The 19042-nt window shown below is 30.1% G+C and overlaps 1 protein-coding gene across 22 annotated transcripts in view; it reads right to left on the reverse strand.

Moving 5' to 3' along the window:
* LOC124369221 (muscle calcium channel subunit alpha-1-like) overlaps nucleotides 1-19042 on the reverse strand; it is a 413179-nt gene that overhangs the window by 160962 nt on the left and 233175 nt on the right. For 15 of the 22 annotated variants that reach the window (XM_046827077.1, XM_046827071.1, XM_046827083.1 and 12 more), the window contains exons 20-22: nucleotides 9041-9170; nucleotides 7106-7272; nucleotides 1486-1573 (exon numbers count right to left, since the gene is read on the reverse strand). In XM_046827077.1, the coding sequence (XP_046683033.1) occupies nucleotides 1486-1573; nucleotides 7106-7272; nucleotides 9041-9170 (385 nt within the window). Of the gene's footprint in view, nucleotides 1-1485; nucleotides 1574-7105; nucleotides 7273-9040; nucleotides 9171-14068; nucleotides 14193-19042 lie in introns of all 22 variants that reach the window. The other 7 variants (XM_046827074.1, XM_046827072.1, XM_046827092.1 and 4 more) reach the window with 1 other exon arrangement.

The following is a 19042-nucleotide window of genomic DNA, read 5'->3' on the forward strand; positions in this document are numbered from 1 at the left end:
AAATTAATTAGCTTAAATAAAGATTGGCAAAAGAAAAACATTATAAACATTCCATTAACTCACCTAAGTCGGCATTAAAAAATATTAATAAATACACCTTTTTAAATATGAAAAATATAATGATAATTCATTATACATTAATTTTATTGGCTCTTACTTCATCAGCTCTTCAAATAATAAATTTTTAAATTCTAAATATTTTTAAAATAATTAAGTTTCTAAATGAGTTCATCCAGATTCATATTATCAGTTTATATTGTACTCTAATTCAATAATATTATATACATCATGAAAAATAAGAACATTATGTTAACTTATTAGTGTTGACTTTCTGTAAATTACCTATTCAAAAATTATATCAGTAGAACTGTACTTATACAAAATAAATATTCTACCAGCACATAATTGAAGATATCAAAATAACATAATTTCCTTTGTCTTTAAAATCTTCTATATTTTTGTTTCAGGAATTTACACTTTCATAAAAAATTAGTAATGAATATTAAACTAATTTTTTACTTTGAACAATGTTTAAATGCAAAATATATAAACAGTAATTGTTAAGTAATAAATAAATTACTTTTTAATTTGATTGGAAAAAATAATAATTTTATATATAAAATAAATGTGTGCAACCTAAGCTCTTGATTTATTATGAAATTAGACTGTAAAACACTGATAGTGTTTTAATAACGCTGTATACTTTAATAATAATACATTTAAAAAGGGTATTTCCTCATTAAGCAATAAAATATAAAGTAAAAGACAAAAATTTATTTAAATACCAAATAAATACCACTATTAATTTTAAAATAAAGAAATTTGGAACAAAAATACATTTAACTTGAAAATATATTAATATGTAGAAAATAAGTACTGATAGAATACTTCAAAACCTTATCTACTGAAAAATCATGTAGTTCATTTACTTAAATATAAAGATTAAAGTTAGCTCTGCTCTCCAATTCCCACAATACAATGACGGATTTCAGAGCTAACTCATACTAAAGTGATATGATCAAACAGCTAAGGAACAGCTTAGTATTTATATCAGTTTACAAAGTGTTATACATTTATTTTATATAAAATTATTGCTACAGTTTTTTAAATAGCTTAGTACTGAAACTTTAATACTCAATACAAATTAAATGTAATAATTATGAAAAATATTCTTTAATTTTACTTCCCAAATCAATTTTATTATTTTTAACCAATAAAAAGCTACTGTTAAGTACGGAATATTATTTTTACGTAAAATTTATACTCAGATAAATATTTCAATACAAATAATTGACAAAACGAAATTTTTTTAAATTTACTACATGCAACGGAAAAGTATACTTTAAGTGTATATTTTGACACTTCTATGTAAATAATGATTATTCAGTATTTATTCATAGCCTTTAACATTTTGGAAGATAACATTAAAAATGGTTTGAATTCATTTCATGAACTGGTAGTAATAGTAATGATAAGAAGTCCTACCTTCAATCCTTTTGCTCTATTGATGGCTCTCAGAGGCCTAAGAACTCTCAACACCCTGAGAATCTTGACAACTGAGATAGCTCCTGACCTAAAACCAAGCAAATGGTCAGCTGTATCAAAACATTGCAATGTAATCAATCTGTTGTTCTTTCAAAAAAATGCCATACAGGAAATTAGACCAATGTGTACCAGAAATAATTACGTTTGAACATTTTTAAGAAAACACTAGGAAATATCTTTCCGAGAGAATCCTGCAAAAGGTTTGAAACAGCATTTTACAATGAGGTACCCATGTGAGCCAGTGTAATGTTTGCACTTATAGACACTGTATATTAGAAATAATGGTCTTATGAAAAAGGGATTTTTAATTTGCTAATGTTAAAAAATTATTTAAAATGTTTTTATACTTTTATTTCATTATGGCAAAGTTATTGGTAGTTGATTTCCAACAAACTATTCATTGCAATTCTTATAAAAGGTGTTTGAAAATCAAAATAATCATGCTGCTTTACTTAGATTGCAACAAATGTTCTCAAAACTTTTAAATCAGGGAGTTGAGAGTGGAAAGAGAGGAATATACCTAAATTTAGAATGTGTCATAAGTTGTTTTGTTGAACTGTGATCAGTAATAATTCACACACGTGCTTTCAACTTTACAGGAGATGTTTAACTCGTAGTGCTGACATTGTGCTGCGCGATATCAGCAAGCTGTTCAGTACTGCTAACGTCACATTACACAAGATTAGGTCGATGTTTACCACAAATGACATAATTGATGATACTTCAAAATGTATTTTATACAGTAATAAACTAGAAAAATCCACATCCCAACTTTATTTTTCCTTACACGCTGTTGCTAGACTAGAGATCATTGTAGCTACGTATATCATCAGCTGAAGGTTGTTGCTTATGGGATTCACTCTTTATGGGAGTTATTTTGATGTTGATAACTAAAGTTGTTTTTACTTTCCTTTAGGGTTTTATTTGTTTTTCAACTGTTTTTAATCATTTTTTTCTTTATTTGCAATAAATTTGTCTTGTTTTGTATATTTTCGATTTTTATTTAAGTGATTTTAGTAATGTGCTGTGCTGTGCTTAATGTGAAAAAAGTAAAGAAAAAATTGTTTTATCAAAAAAACTGTTAACATCTTTTTAATGTGCAATGAATAATAAGTAATTTTAATTATTATTTTATCATTCTGAAGCCTTTTCTTAAATGTCATAACAATATGTTACATTTTGTTAATTTGAATGTACTTATTATTTAAGTTTAACATATACTTGTAAAAATTCTAAAATCGTGTAGCACTACAAATGCATATATAACCAGCACTTGGAGGGTTAATTGTATGTCTGATATTATAGCCATGAGACAATATTAATCTAATACATTTGAAATTCATACTACTGACACCATACAATTTTAAATAACTGTACCATTTAACTATAATACATTTTTCAAAAAGTTTTTGCCAGCACAAGTGTGTATGTTTGTATAATTATTGTTAAAAATGAACAATATTATAGTTGAATTAAAGACAGAAGGGTATTGGGACGAGCTCGACCGAAGACAGCCGAACTGCCTCACGAAGGCTCGCCCTACCGCTCCACCAATCACAGCCGAGCACTTTCCTTTTCGACGGAGGCAGCGTTGTCAGGTCTCCTCTGTTGTAGCTGTCATCCGGTAGGTATCAGCTGGGTGATGCGCAGTAGCAAACCGTGCTTCATTACGTCATTGGTTGTTGGTTATGTATGTTGTTTCGTGTGGTGTTATTGCGCTTCTGTGTGTTCGTGGCCAAGTGTTTTAAACAGTCTTTTTCAAGACTAAACCTTATTTAAAAGACAAGTGTACGCACGTACTTTCTAGTGTTACATTTTTGTGACAGATATTATTTAATTATTGTTAATTCCGTACCATGTCTCAGTGCACTGAAAACAGTGATAAAAAACGCGGTAGGCCCCGCACTCGTGTGCCTTACACCAAGGTTGGAGAAAAAGGCGTTCCATTGCGAGGCCAATCCCGGGAGTTGGTTTGTCGAGTGAGAGACTACTTCCAGTGAGAGAAAATTAACAAAGGACCGATACTTCCAATAGAAAAAGTTATCGAAAGAACCGGCTTTGGAGATAGGAAAAAATACAGTTGTGCGAATTGGAAAGGAGAAAAATACAAAGTGAACAGAGTGGCTTGAAACTGAACACTCCCGATAAGAAATATTCGAGGTTTATAGCCTGTTTACGGAAGCTGGACGCCTTTCAAAAAGATGCCATCCGCCACCATGTCTACGGATTCATCGTAAGAAGAGAGTATCCCAACGGTGAGGAAGCTACAAGTAAGTCTTGCAGAAGCAGATCTTTTTCGTGGAAGCAAATCCTCTGTTGCCATTATATTGAAGAGAGATTGGGTTTCAAACACAAGAAATTTGGCAGCCGTAAAATATTAATGGAAAGAGGAGACATCATTGCTTGGAGGTGCAGATTTCTTAGAGAAATAAAAGATTTAAATTTTGAGGAAATAGTTTGGCTTGATGAAACTTGGGTAAATTCTGGGGCACTGTAAAAAAATTGGACGGACTGATGATTCTGTTGAAGGTACGTTTCCTGTTCCCGTTGGAAAAGGGGGGGGAGGATAATTCTTTTGTATGCTGGCAGCTCTGCTGGATTTATTCCTAACTGTGCATTACTTTTTACATCAAAGAAAAACAAACGCGTATTATGAAAAGATGAACCACAAAGTATTTTCAAAATGGTTTCAAGATGCTTTACTTCCAAACCTAACGAGGCCCTCACTCATTGTAATGGACAATGCAAAGTACCACTCAAAAGTAGTTGACAAACCACCCTAACAGCAGTTCTAGAAGGGATGAAATGATAGAGTGGTTAAATAATCATGACATACAGTATGAAAAGGCGATGTTAAAAGCCGCATTGTTAGAACTTATTCAAAGAAACAAACCTCAGACAAAATATGAAGTCGACGAAATTGGGAAGAAACATGGTCACACCGAGTACTTCATCTGCCACCATTACCACTGTCACTTCAATCCTATAGAATTAATCTGGACTCAAGTAAAGGAATATGTTGCAAGAAGCAACAGGAAATTTAACATAACTGAAATATTACAGTTGACGAAAGAGGGGTTGGAACGTGTAACAGAGTCTGATTGGAAGAAGGTAGTAGACCACACGAAGAAAATAATCCTAGATGCTTGTAAAAATGAAGGGTTGATGAGAGACTCCGTTGAGCAGATGGTAATAAACATCGGCAATGACAGCTCCAGTGATGAAGAGGATTCGGACAGTGACAGCAGTGACAATGAAGAGGAAGAACGCGGCAGTAACGTGAGTGGTATTTTCCCTCTCTCTCCGGTAGCAGAAAAAGTGTTGGACTTCGATGAACTGTAAAAAAGCCGTATTGATTGATAGTTTGTAATGAATTGGTAAATATTACACCTTACATGTTACTAATAAATTTGTTAAATGCATTTTTAATGGCACTACTTATTTCCTGGTTAAACTGTGCAGCAAAGTCAGTTGGCTTTTTGTATATGTACTGTTTAGTACATTTTAGTATTTGCTAAGACTGATAAGACTGTGAGTAAATAATTATAACTTAGCAGACTTGCATTTACTTAACGAATATAATTTTAGTTCTTTTCACTATACTCCTTGGTGGTAACTATTAATAACAGTAAAATGTACCATATTCAAATTATTATTATAAAGCCTATGTATATATTTTCTGGTTTTTATTTCTGACTCAATTACTTATAAAATAACAATTCTCAAAACAACGAACGCTATTAATTTATCGTTTTGATAAATGTGTCCACATGTTTCCGCTGCTAAACCACCCCTACCTAGAAGCGGTTGATGTGAACGCTGTGGATGATCGAATCAGACAGAACAACTTGGCAACACTGTAGCCGACCGGTCCCGAAGAGCCCCGAACCTCGGCCATCGCTGCCGGGTCTCAATAACCTTCTGTCTTTAATTCAACTATAACAATATAGGTTTTGACACTACGCTTAATCAAACAGATAAGTATTGTAAGATTGAAAAAACTCTTCCGACATCATCGAGCCTTGTCACTACAAAAGAGAAAAGTACTCGTAATATAAATAACAAAAAAACCACAAAACGTTGCTTGCATATTTTGTGATAAGCCAAACCATGGTACAAAGAATAACTCACAAAATATGATCTACACTCAGAAGATGGATATTATCAAAGGAAAAAATGCATGTTTCGTGTGTCTGAAGCTAAGCCACATTTCAAAGGTTTGTAAGGCCTCAGTAAAAAGCTTGTTTGTTAAAAAAGGCACTGCACTATAATGTGCCATAATCTAAACAAGAAGAAAAAGGAAGTGGGTTAAGCGAAGCAGAATATTGTTGAAGCTGAAAACGGTAGTCCCTTTTCTTGTAGTTCGAAGGAAAAAGAAATTGCAATTTTAAACAATCAAATTTGTAGAAATGAAGTTTAACTTCAAACATTTTTAGCATGAGAAAAATTCCTGATTGAAAAGATTGCTTAACTAATATAGTCAATGGATGCGATATAAATGCTTTAATCACTTTAATAACATCCACATAGATGAAAGGTCGAGATCCTTTATTTTTTTGGCCGAGAGCTGTCGGATAATCAGTTCAACCTCTTACACTCCAACGTGCAACAGTAGCCATACAACTAGCCTCTACCTCCCCAAGATTGTTGCTTATAGTTGTGATGGTAGGGCTCTTTGTTCACATGCCACTGAGTAGAAAAATGTATGGAACTCACTAGCAAGTTCATTCCCAATGTTTTTTATTATCTCGTTGGAGAAACTTTTTTTAGTTTATTGCTTATGATGCCCTAAATAGTTTTTGAAATTTTTTATAAGAGAGGAACAGCTTAGTGATATCATATGCTTTTTAAGCTTTAATTACTTTTCTATACATTTTTTTAAATTAAAAAAATTGATTCTCATTCTAAGACGTTTTCTTTCTAAATTTCATAGATTTTTTTATCTTGACACTAACACTACTTAGGAATCTATTTATTTTTCACCTCTGATGGTTAACATTTTATCGTTTTAACAGGACAGCAAAAGTTAAAGTGAAAGTAAGGCGATCATTGAAGGGTCAGATGTACACAATTGTTAGTGACGTTTTTATTGCAGCTTTACATTTTTTGAGCATAAATAATAAGCATAATATTTTACAAACTAAATATCAAGTTAAATTTTGAACCATTTAATTAATTTAATATAAAATATTACCTATTTAAATGTCATTTCCATTATCAAATGTTTTATTAAGAAGATGACTGCATAAACAACTAATGATTAGTCACTTACCATTGAGAAACATTTAAAAATATATTTGCTAAATCTCATGATCTCAAATAAAAAAAAATCAAATAAAAGTCTTTAACTGTACATTAAAACAATACGGAATTTTAATACCAATGTAACTTTCATGGTTTAAAAACTTCAACAATAGTAACCCTATTTTTGAATTTTTAGACAGAACTGACAATTAAAGTTTAAAAATCATGATTTCATAAATGAATAATTGATCAAAACAATCTAGAACATTTTCTTAATTAAATTAATACATAATAAAACTTGTTTTGTAATACTCACTTCCAATATATAGAGACCAAAGAGACGCACACAACTAGGAGATCGAGCAGGTTAAATGCAGATCGACAAAATGCTCCATCGTGAATCACGAAACCATAGGAGATCATTTTTAAACATATTTCAATGGTAAAAACTGAAGTGAAGAAATAATCACAATAGTTCAGTATCTAGAACAAAACCCAAACAATACAAATTTTAAATACATTAAGTAAAAATAATAATGTGACCAATAGAATAAAAGAGGTGTACAACAGAAACAAGATGTAAATTATAGTATCCATTGAATCCTTTGCAATTAATACACATTTATTTTTTTAATTTATGTATCTGCAAGAAATAATTTGGTTTAGGTTAAATCTTCTATACATTTTTATTTCCTTTTAAATATTTTTTATTGGTATGTTCTACCTCTTAACATGTGGCTTACCTTGTACTTAGTAAGCTGAAGTAATTGCCACCCCCTCCCCCGTAATCATCCCGTACCATTGTGATAGGATGGTCAACCGATCGGAAAAATCAGGAAAAAGTAAAAAATGTAACACACCGGGGGAAAACAGGAAATGGGCAGATCAAATTATGCTCAAGAATTAATTTGAATAGCTTTTGAATCTGAGCGAATTAATCCCATGCATGGATCAAGGACACGCGGTTTGTGTCGTCAAATTGTTTGTTGACAGCGCAAGTTTGCTACCATGTGTTGTGCAATTGGCGATATGTGATGGGGAGGACACCCTGATCCCCCAAATGATGGGAGGGTGTTTCAACCCCTGCCACAGATCTCCCTGTATGCCGAGTCCCTCACCCCAAGATGGCACCCTTAATCCGTCCCTATCTTGACTTCCGTATCAGATAACTTTCTGATGCATTCTTCACATATCAGTCAATAAAATAATTTAACATGTAGACCCACGATACTTTTGTGATACCATAACTTGAATAGACTTAAAAAAGTCTTCATCCAAAAGATCTGTTTCAAAGGAATACTAGTACTATTTCTGTTGATTTATATACCTTTTTCCTACACTTAAAACTTCCACTGATACAAAGAAATGTTACTCCATATTGTGTTGTTGTTAAGCCATCTTATGCTATTATCACACTGATGAAAAGCTTTATTTTGGTGTTTAGTTTAATTTATATTATGTAATGTCTGCAAGCTATTTAAAAAAGTAATAATGTAATAAGGAAGTTTCATTTATTAATACTTACACGTACAATACATATATTATATTACTAAAAAAATAAACCAACATTTTTTCAAAATCATTCTTAAAAATCCATTATGTTTTGTCTAAATTCTAAATATTACCAGGGAGGACCCCTGATTACCCACTTTATGGGTGAGGTGGGGGCGGTTCAACCCCAACACAGATCCCCTGGTAATCTAAGCCCCCTCCTCAAAATTATACCCTTAATCCACCTCTGTTTTAAGGCATTGTTAACATTATATGGTGGCACAAGGGTTTATTGTGCATTCAAGGTTATAATGTTATTAGTTATAATTACTCCAAAAATGTCTTTTAAATGTGTTGTGTGGGTTTTGAGTCTAGTGCCAACACATAAAATTAAACTAAAATCAATATTCAAAAATTTACATTAATTCACTAAGTTTTTTTAACTAAAGTTAGACAATGACAGCTAACTTAAAATTAAAGGATAGAATTTTTTTTAATGTTTTCACTATAAATTTGGTATGAGATGAATTTAAAACCAAAATTACACATTTTATATGCAATAAAGATCTTTATTTCATTAACACATTTTATTAAAATCTGACTGCACATACTAGACGTGGATGGTCTGAGAAACATGTTATAATTATTATGCTAGTTTGGGCTATTGACACATATGACAGTTAATGTCCAGATAGCATATAAAAAATGTATTATGTAACGTGATTATACAAAGAAATATAGGGAAAAAATTTAGATAAACCTGATTGCGCTGAGAATCTTGATGTATTGGATCTTCTGCTGCTAGAAGGGCTGAGGAGACCATAATACAAACTAGGATTACATTTCCAAAGTGGCTGTGATTGCAAAACCAGTGGCAGAAAACTCTGAACCTGCAAAGTTCCAGAAGACATTTTTAAAAACAAATTATGATAAAAATTAAAAAAAACTTAGAACAAGTTTATGGTTCAAAGTTTTGTACAAAAATAAATCTTATGATTCATCATATCAAATGGATCTACCATCATATAATGGATAATTTCTTCTTCTCACTCTCCCATTCTGAGTAATGCTATGAGGGTTGTCCAGAAGCTTACGTTTTACCATGGCGGAAGGAGTTTAAAGATTATTGCTGCCATCTAATGTCTGAATGTTCTTTGACTCAGTACACATTCAGTCGCTGAAGGACAAAATGAGCTCCTTCCCTATGCTGTGGCACAATTGTTTTAAATACGTAATTTGATTCAAAGTTTAACATTAGCAAAATACGTCTGTAATTTCATTTTAGTAAGAGAAAAACTTTAATGATATAAATCTAATGATAATTTATGAAACTTATGGTGAGAACATAACAAGTAAAGGAGGAGTGAGGCAGTAAAACATTATATTGAAAAATGGTCATACTAACGTTCATAATGAAGACAGAGTATCTTGATAGATGTACTACTAACAAAAGTGAATGATAAATTTCAAGATAAACCACTGTTCCGTAATCATACAACTTTTTTTAGGTTTCTGTAAATTACATGGAGTTAATTAAATGAAATTGAGACAAAATATATGGTTATCACAAGTTTTGCAACAAACAGGTACCTAAACACTGGCTAAAGTTACAGGCGACAAAGGTCTATGACAATGAGATTTAGAAGCTAATATAACACAATAACAACTGTCCTTGTGTCTGAACAATGCATACATAAGTAGCTAAAGTTTTGACTTCAAAAGAATCTAATCAAAGGCGTTTTTCTTAACTCCAAAACATATGTTACTTTCTGGACAGCCCTCATATTAATAATGGCAAAGTATTAACCAATTATTTTTTATTCTTATGTTTTTAACTGTAACTGTCACTATATGTTCTAGTTACTAATATTCTTTAAGTATGTTTTAAACATCGTTATAAAACATATTTAAAAAACATATGTTTGTCCCTCTTGTCTTTTGAACAGGTAACAAAAATTTAAAATTGAATTACAGTAACATGTACTTATATACATAGCCAAACACATACCACGATAAAATTTAAAAAAATTACAACAATTGTATTGAAGTCTGTAGCACACTGTACTGGTAATTATTCTCGTTCAAAAGAAAATATATCAGTTACAGAAAAATTTTGTTTTACAATTGTTCAATGGTATATAATAATTTTGCCAAAGATAATTCATAAATTATTTTCTATGTACACCAATTACTTTTAATTCTATGGTGTTGCACTAAAATATGTTATTTCTCCAAGCCTTAAACATTTAATAATATACTCGTACTATCAATTAAAGTAATACATTTGAGTCTAATTAACTTTAAAGACTAATTATTCTCAAGAGGCATAAGTTGATGACAATAGGTTGCCCTTTAGATGAAGGAGAAGAAGAATTCACAAGACCAGGACAATTATGCCATCTAACTAATTGATACTTTTCAATTATGATTGAAATAGCTCTGAATGTGTTTCATAAATATTACTATTATTAATATAACTGTAGATTTTGTAATAATATACTTTTAAGGTGAAAGATATAAATAATTTTCCTCTATCAAAGGAAAGGTTTTTGGGAATTGTTTCTACGAGTTTTCAGCCCAGTACAATAACAATAGGAATTATTATTATTATTATAGCCACTAATAGGAAGTAAGAGCTTGGAACATTGAAGGTTTCTACAGACTAAAACAATTTTCTAAGCAAACGAAAACATTCATTATGTTGTAAAACTACATAATCTCATTGCTAAACATTAGTCTAACAAATGTAACTACTCAGAAATCCAAATTCAACATTTTAATATCGTAGAACCATTAGGTTGGTTGACTGGATTTTATGGATACTTTTCATCATAGCTGATAAAAACATTAATTAAAAACACTAAATTTTTATATTTGGAGTTAGTTTCTTTTCTGTATATATACAGACCCCTAAATCAAATTTGGATTTTTAAAAAGGGCAAAACAATCAAACTTTAGTACTAAATCACACAAGAGCCCAAAGGCACATCACGTATATTGTGTTTTCATATCAAAACATCATCAGAGAAATTTATACATAAAATAGGAAAAAATTGGAGAGTAATTTATTGACGAATTAAGACTACAGAAAAAGGGTGAAATAAGAAGAGACATCCAAAAAATTTGTAAAATCTGACAAAATAAATTCAGTTACGATAAATTCATGATACAAGTAAACCAAAACTATACAAAACAAGACAAATAATAACCATTTTATCTCCCAAATATATAAAATACTGCTTGCTATTCAGTCTAACATCGCACACAGCCACCCAGATTGATATCAAACAGTTATATGATATGTTTTATTTCTCTGAGCTGAATGTAATGAAGATGCAAGTAGACCACTATTTCTTTAGAAGAAAGATATTATTTATGTTGTGACAATACACATATAACATATAGACTTTTAGCTTTTCATATAGGGTGTGAAAAGCCAATTATTATCTTATAGATCATAAGAGTCATAATCATCAGCAATAAAAAAAATCACTTTAAAGTGCAGGTGTATTTCTTTCAGAATTAAGCTTAGGCTTTGTTACAGGATCATCTGATAACATTTCAAGTGAATCAGAAGAGTTCTCTCCTACACTTTGTCCAGTACTCTCAACATGCTAACCTCCCTCCCCATGTAAAAAGTTCATGGGTAGCCCTGTTATTTCCTACCTTTAAGCTTGATTCAGTAGATAATTATGGTACTGGCATGTCATTGTTTTAAAATTATATCTGCATTGCTCAGCTCTTCGATTTTATTTTTTACCTAGGTCTCAACCTTGTGTTTTAGATTTTTAATATTTTATGTGATAGATGTACATCCAAATGAGAAGTATATCAGGTTAATACCATATACCTACATAAAATACTATATTTTAGCTATAGATAAATTTCATAGGAATCTTATTATAGCAATGAATCTCAACACAACATATTTAATATATTGCATCAAATGTTTGTCAATTATAATTCTAATCAAATAACCATACATTCAAATTCTGTTGAAATGTATAAAATTTTGCTTACACTAATATATTTTGTAATGTAAAACTCACTAATAAATTTACTCTTATTTGATCCTGACCAAAGTTGATGTAGTGGTTGTAAATACAAATATTTTAGATGGCTTCTTTACCAAGATAAAACACATTTCAGTTGTTAATATGCCAGTCAATTTATGATTGTAAAAACGAATATATCAGTTAATATTTGTTGCAAAGAAAAATTTTAAACTTTAGAGATTAATTTAAAAAAATAACAACTTTACAATAACAAGATTGACAATTTTATTTGGTTTTAATGTAGCAGATGTTCGCAGTTGTAAAACAATTGATTATTTCAGCAATAATAGGCAGTATAAAACAAAAGAGAAAATTATAGACCCCCTGGGTTTTAGACTACTTGTAAAATATGTAGCAATTGCTATTCTTCTAATATGTTTAGTACTATTCCAAAAGTCAAATACTGAAAATTACAACATATTAAGATAACAGCCACACATAAAATCGATACCTTTCTTCCAAATGTGGTGTACGGTCTTTTTAATACTTAACAATTCCAAGTGCCATGAATAATCCAGTTTCACTTTCCAATTTTCAATCATCAAAACTTAATGTTTAACAAAAACATCTAACATATATTTACAGTATGATAGAGTTATTACCAGTAAGAACAACATCAACTGAGGATTACCTAAAAGTTGAGAAGCAAGGGCAATACTACTAGCAACTACAGAAGGTACTACACTACAAGCAACGTCTATTACACTACATGTTCAGGCTAAACCTACAAAGGATAAGAAATGAGCTACTGGCCAAACCATTAAAAAGTGAAATAGTTAGGTAAAGGAGTCTAACAAACGAAAAGCAAGTTTTAAACAAATATTATAATTAAATTGAACCCCAAACTCTTAGTCGCTCTTTTAATTTATTTATACTAAATCAGATTGTATACGAAGAAATAAATAAGCTACAAATAAGGAGCCTTTAACATTAATATAGATATTGCATGGTGGATAGCAGGTAGTGAATTGTAGAGGTTATTTTTATTTCCTAGGAATGTGATCAATACATAGTATTTACTTTATGATTTCCATTTGTTAATTGGTCAAAAATAAAGGCATGACCTGTATCAAACCAAATTAAAATAACAAAAATATGTTTCTATTGAGATCACTGTGTTAAACAACTAAAGAAGCATATTTAATTTATTTTTTTATGTTATATTTTTCCTGTTTTTTTTCATATTATATGTTCACTGAAATGTTGTGTTTTTATGAATTAAAAAATATTTGAATCTTAGATTAACAATTTTATGATGATTTATCAAATCATTTCACTAACTAATAAGGAAATGTGGCTATAACCAATAACAATGTGTTAAAATTTTAAAGCGATTATTACCTGAGTAATGGTTTAAATCTACTTTTATAGAATAAAACACTTAAAAAATACTCTCTTAGGTATTCTTGTAGATATTTTAAAAACATATTTACAATATTATATACTTTATTTAGCTCTGTTCAAAACTAGTTTTTTTTTCTACTGATTACTGACCTATCAATCAGAACTCAGAACATGTATCATTTGAATTTTATGGTAGATTTCATAATATTGAACAATATTCTCAATTTCCTGTATTATGGAGATAAAAGGTTTAAGCAAATGTCTACCCAAAATCAAAAAGCAGAAAAGAAGAACATCTAATAACTGTGAACAAGAAGAAGCAGTAAATTAATGGCAATAAATAAAAGTAAAGGGAGCAAATGATAGCGCTGGCCAGTGAAGCAGGTCACCTGTTGGTACTTGAAAAAATGAAGAATGACGAAGCTGGAGGGATGGGTTGTTTCTTAGTTGCCGTATTGAATTCTGAAAGTCTTCTGGGTCTAGCTGATACTCCATCCTCTAGAGTGTCCAAGTCTACAGAACATATCAGCTCAAATGAACTCTGAACGACGACTAGTGTATCCTAACTTGTATTCCTTGTTCACTTACTGGTTCCGAAGAGGTTGACTGCACGTGTGTCCTCATTACTTATTGATTAAAAGAAAATTACCTTTTGGTGAAGAAAACATCCATGGCGTATGAGTGCCTTGCATACTGAATCATTAATCTAAATTTGAATGTAGCTGAGCAGTAAGTAAAATTTGTGTTACCTCTTGGATGTTTAGCAATAAACAATATTTTTTTCTTATAAATAGTTAGTTGACTTTATCTTTGCAAGGAAATAAACCTGATGAAGCATTTCACATTCAGAATGGAACTCTATCTATATTAAATCTTTGGGCATTGCCATCTAAACGAATCAATGCATTGCAAATCTGTCTTATTTCATTAATTATTTAATATAACCTCCAGTACAGACAGGAATTAAGTCATGTATGAGTTATCAATGCACAAGTAGGAATAACAATGGTTTACTGTGTCTAAAACCCTGATGTGTACAAAATGAAGAGAAATGGACCCAAAAACAGCCTTGAAGAACTGATCAATCCCATAGAACCACCACAGAAAACTATACCCCATACTTTGCTATTCTAAATTATGAGTTTGATCAAAAGTATTTTTAAATTTATAGGTCAAATTCATTTTGGTACTCCAATGACACTTTGATCATCCAACATTTCTTAATAGTATAGTTTGTATGTTATATTGTGAAGTAAGTTCTATAGCTGCTAAGATCTTTCCTGAAGTCAGATTGTGGAAAGTTATTTTTTGGGATTCTAGAAAGATGTCATCTGTTTAAATGTGATTTTGAAATATTTTTGAAATTGATGGAACGTTTAATATTTTATGAAAACAGAGTTGCCTCATGATTCTCGAAACATTGCCTCTCTCATCGCTGGGAATCAGGGCATGTATAGTGTAATGGATCTATGCAATAGATAAGAAGCTACACCATGCATGTATGCTATAGATATGTATGTCTATTGCATACATTGTATGTCTAAAGATAAATAAATTATCTTGAATCTTATTGACAGTATAAGACCTATCTCACAAAAATTTTCATTGCCAGAGTAGAGCTGGTAAAAATCAAGATTATGACCCACATAATGTCCACAGTAAAACATGAAAGTGCTGGATCGATTAGTATATGCTTCTTATAACATTCAGTAAAACCTTATATGTCACAAGAATTACCTTATAATTCTCACCTGAGAATTCATGGATTTATTGGTGCCTTTTTGGATTATTTATTTATTAAAACCATGTATTGGTTCTGCTATTATATGGTTATGTTTAGTGAATTTAAATCAATAAAAATCTTCATCTATTACTTAACCCTCAAAGTGGCATGGACCTGGAATCAGATGTATAAGATCATCACTTAAGTGGATGAGATATCCAGCGTGAATATAAATGTTTTTTATGCATATTGTCAAGGAGTAAATATGCTCCAATCATTTTTAAAATTATATGGGTATTAAGAAGAAGTAATCTACATGTATGAGCACCAGTTTTATTGGGTTTTATTTTAACTAGCTTCCTGTATGTTTGTTGTAAATTACTACTACTGTTCAAGTCTGTAGACAGATATCTGATGGCTATATTTACTATATTGTAAATACAGGTTTGTTGGTTGTATAAATTAGTTTACAATATATTATTTGCTTTTCAGTTAATTTATTAATAAAAGAAGTATAAATGAATGTATCAATTGTTAAATTGTTCTACTTACAGACACTTCTATTTGGTTACCATATTTTTCCTAAAAAGAAAAAAAATAATTTTGAAAATAAACATATATTTTTTAGAATAAAGTGTTACAGTCTGTGTATTTCTAAAATCAGAATAATATTTTGAAAAAATGCATATTTTAGATTTGTTGCTGAATACACTTAAAGTTACTTATAGAATGTAATTAAGACATATCTTTTTTATTTATTTACAGAGTTTTTGTAACAATAATAAATTAATAAATAAACTTGCAAACATTTTAAGTTCTAAATTTTTTTCTACAACTTGTTTTGAAAGAAATAATGTATAGCATATTACATTAAAAGGTTATTATTCAAATAATCATATTAAAAGATACTGTAATCAAGCATAAAATACTGTGAAACTAAAGAAGATTCTGACACCACTTCAAGGGTTACACTACAGTATGTTCCAAGCTTTAAATTATTTTGTTTAATCAGAGCAATAAATATTTAATTTACCAAAAAGTTCACACCCTGTGACTTTCAGAAATCTGTTACCTCACATTTTTTACCCCTATGACCTTAAGAGGTTAAAATTTAATTTTTGAGCACATTTTTATTTACTATATGGTTAGCTTAATGAAATAAAAATCTAATTAGTAATATATGTATTATCTCCTTGTACTATTTAATTTTAAACTTTTTTCCATTATCTAATGTGTAGTTTAGGGTTTATTTAGATTTTAATATCCCATTAATTAAATCAAATTATGTTTTTGGGTTCTAAGGCACATTTTACACAGATTTTATTAATACTCATACCAAGTTAATGCTTTATTAAAAAAAACATTTATGGAACTTTTTGCTACTCTGTGATCATTCTTTATTCTGAATTCAACATTAGTAATTTTTATTACTGCACATACTAGCAACATCTGTAATTCCTGAATCACTTCTATGTTTGTTTTATTTTTCAGCTATGGCTGATCAGGTCCTTAGACCTCTTTTTCAAGGTTTAGTACGTAATTCCTCCAGACAGAATCTATGAAATATCCCTCTTCCGTTCTGGATTCCAGAACAGTGCTCATAAATGAATTTCGAGGTTATACCTTACTTAAATTTGATACATTATCTGGAGGACACAACAGTCAGCAGGAAAGATATTGAGCTCAATCCACACAAAAGGAAAGACATGATGACAGTACCCACACCTAGAAGAATTTTCTGTGTAAATATAATCGGAAATAACTAACGCCAGTGGGGAACTCCATATCTTAAACATTCCACACAGGGTATCCACTGACTGAGCAGGAGCGGTCTAATTACATATAATCTTTTTTCATTCCAATGATGTTATCTAATAGTACTTATTATTGCAATGGATATTCAATATACATTAGAGAAATATATACTTCTATACATATGCTCTCATCAGACCAATCAGGTTGGTATCCCTTAGAAATAAAAGTTGGTTCCTCCGTTTATAAAGCTCCTCTTTTCTGGGGCATGTGAGACTGGTGCTTTACAGCATTTAAACATTTCAGCCTTAGCGTTACATGTTGGCCATTGAATGTATCAGACTTCTCTTTGACTATGTCGAGATTGTCAACATCAAACATCAGTTATCTCGAGTTTGTCACAGACAATTAGTATTCGTTCCTCAACATTGAAACACCCCTACAAACTTCATGCCTCTCCTAACACACTGAAAAGTGAAATGAGGCTATGCACTGACAAAGTAACATAAGCTTTATTAAATTTCTTTCCATAGCAAACAAATAAAAAACGCAACACAGAGAATATTTATTTATATTACTAAAATAATAATGAATAACACAAAAGATTACATTTCATTCCTCTGTTTTATACTCATAGACTAGGCTCTTAATACCAAATATACCTTAGTGCATATTCTATGTGATTATTTATAATAATATACTAAAGTTATTAAGAACCAAAATCAAGCATGAGTTAAACTAAAATTCTTCAAATAGTTTAGCTAAAGTTCTTTGTTAGTGTCATTCAATTATTAATTACAAGAGAACAACAGATACTACTGCTATTACCACATACAACTGCCTAATTTGGTTTCTTTACTTGACGAAGAAATCCAAGAAAAATAATTTTCGGATTATAAATATTTTTTTAAACATAAATTAAACAGCTCAGGTTAATGAAATATAATAATAAATTATAAATTTAAACTATGTAAAAACATTTCATTATTTTAACTATAATAAATGTATAAAAAATCTAAATAATACATCATTACATAAAAAAATTGATAACTTAAACTAGCAAAAAGTGACAACTGATAAAAACCAATGTATAAGTATCTTGTCAGTATTGATTGCCAATTCACTTTTTAATATCTGCCTGTTTGAATGATGTGAGGGAAAATGTGAAGTTTTATTTTTGATATGGCATTAAAAACATTTTTAATGACATTTCAAGAATCATTGAATAGATACATTTATTCAATACATTTATCTACCACCATAAATGGATAAATTTAGTTTATTCCAGCATCTTGAAATGTGAACCAATTTATGTGCTGTTATAAAACTTTATGGATTAAAGAGTTATTTTATCATCTTAAAATGGCCTACAAATTTAAAAAAAGTAAATAAATTGGTGAAATGAAATGAGTACAATGAAGTTATTTGTGTTACTTGAAGGCTACAATATGGATTAACATCATTGTATGGTGATTTAATGGATGTTCAGTTTTAAAATAGCTTAAATTTGATTACAAACACATAGCATGAACAACTATTTTAATAAGATAACCACTAACCTTTGAGTTAATACGGTTTTAACAATCAGTTAAAGCCTCCAGTCAAAAAAAATTCTAATTAATTTAATTGATTCATCTCTAGTTTCGAGTTCATTTACCAATAAACAAGACTTTTAAATTTCCCCTATTAAATAAACAGAGAGATAATTCATACAGTACATAATTGTTAATTTTTAATGCTCCCAATTTTGTAAAGAGTATGATTAAAATGCACAACAGAATCGTTAAATATTTTAGAAACCATAACATTCTTTGATTTCTAACATCATGATTATAGGAAAGACAGATCTGTATTAACAGTGATGGTAGAAGTTAAAGATTTAATTATT

The sequence above is a fragment of the Homalodisca vitripennis genome, chromosome X, assembly GCF_021130785.1.
Source record: "Homalodisca vitripennis isolate AUS2020 chromosome X, UT_GWSS_2.1, whole genome shotgun sequence".
Taxonomy (NCBI): Eukaryota; Metazoa; Arthropoda; class Insecta; order Hemiptera; family Cicadellidae; genus Homalodisca; species Homalodisca vitripennis.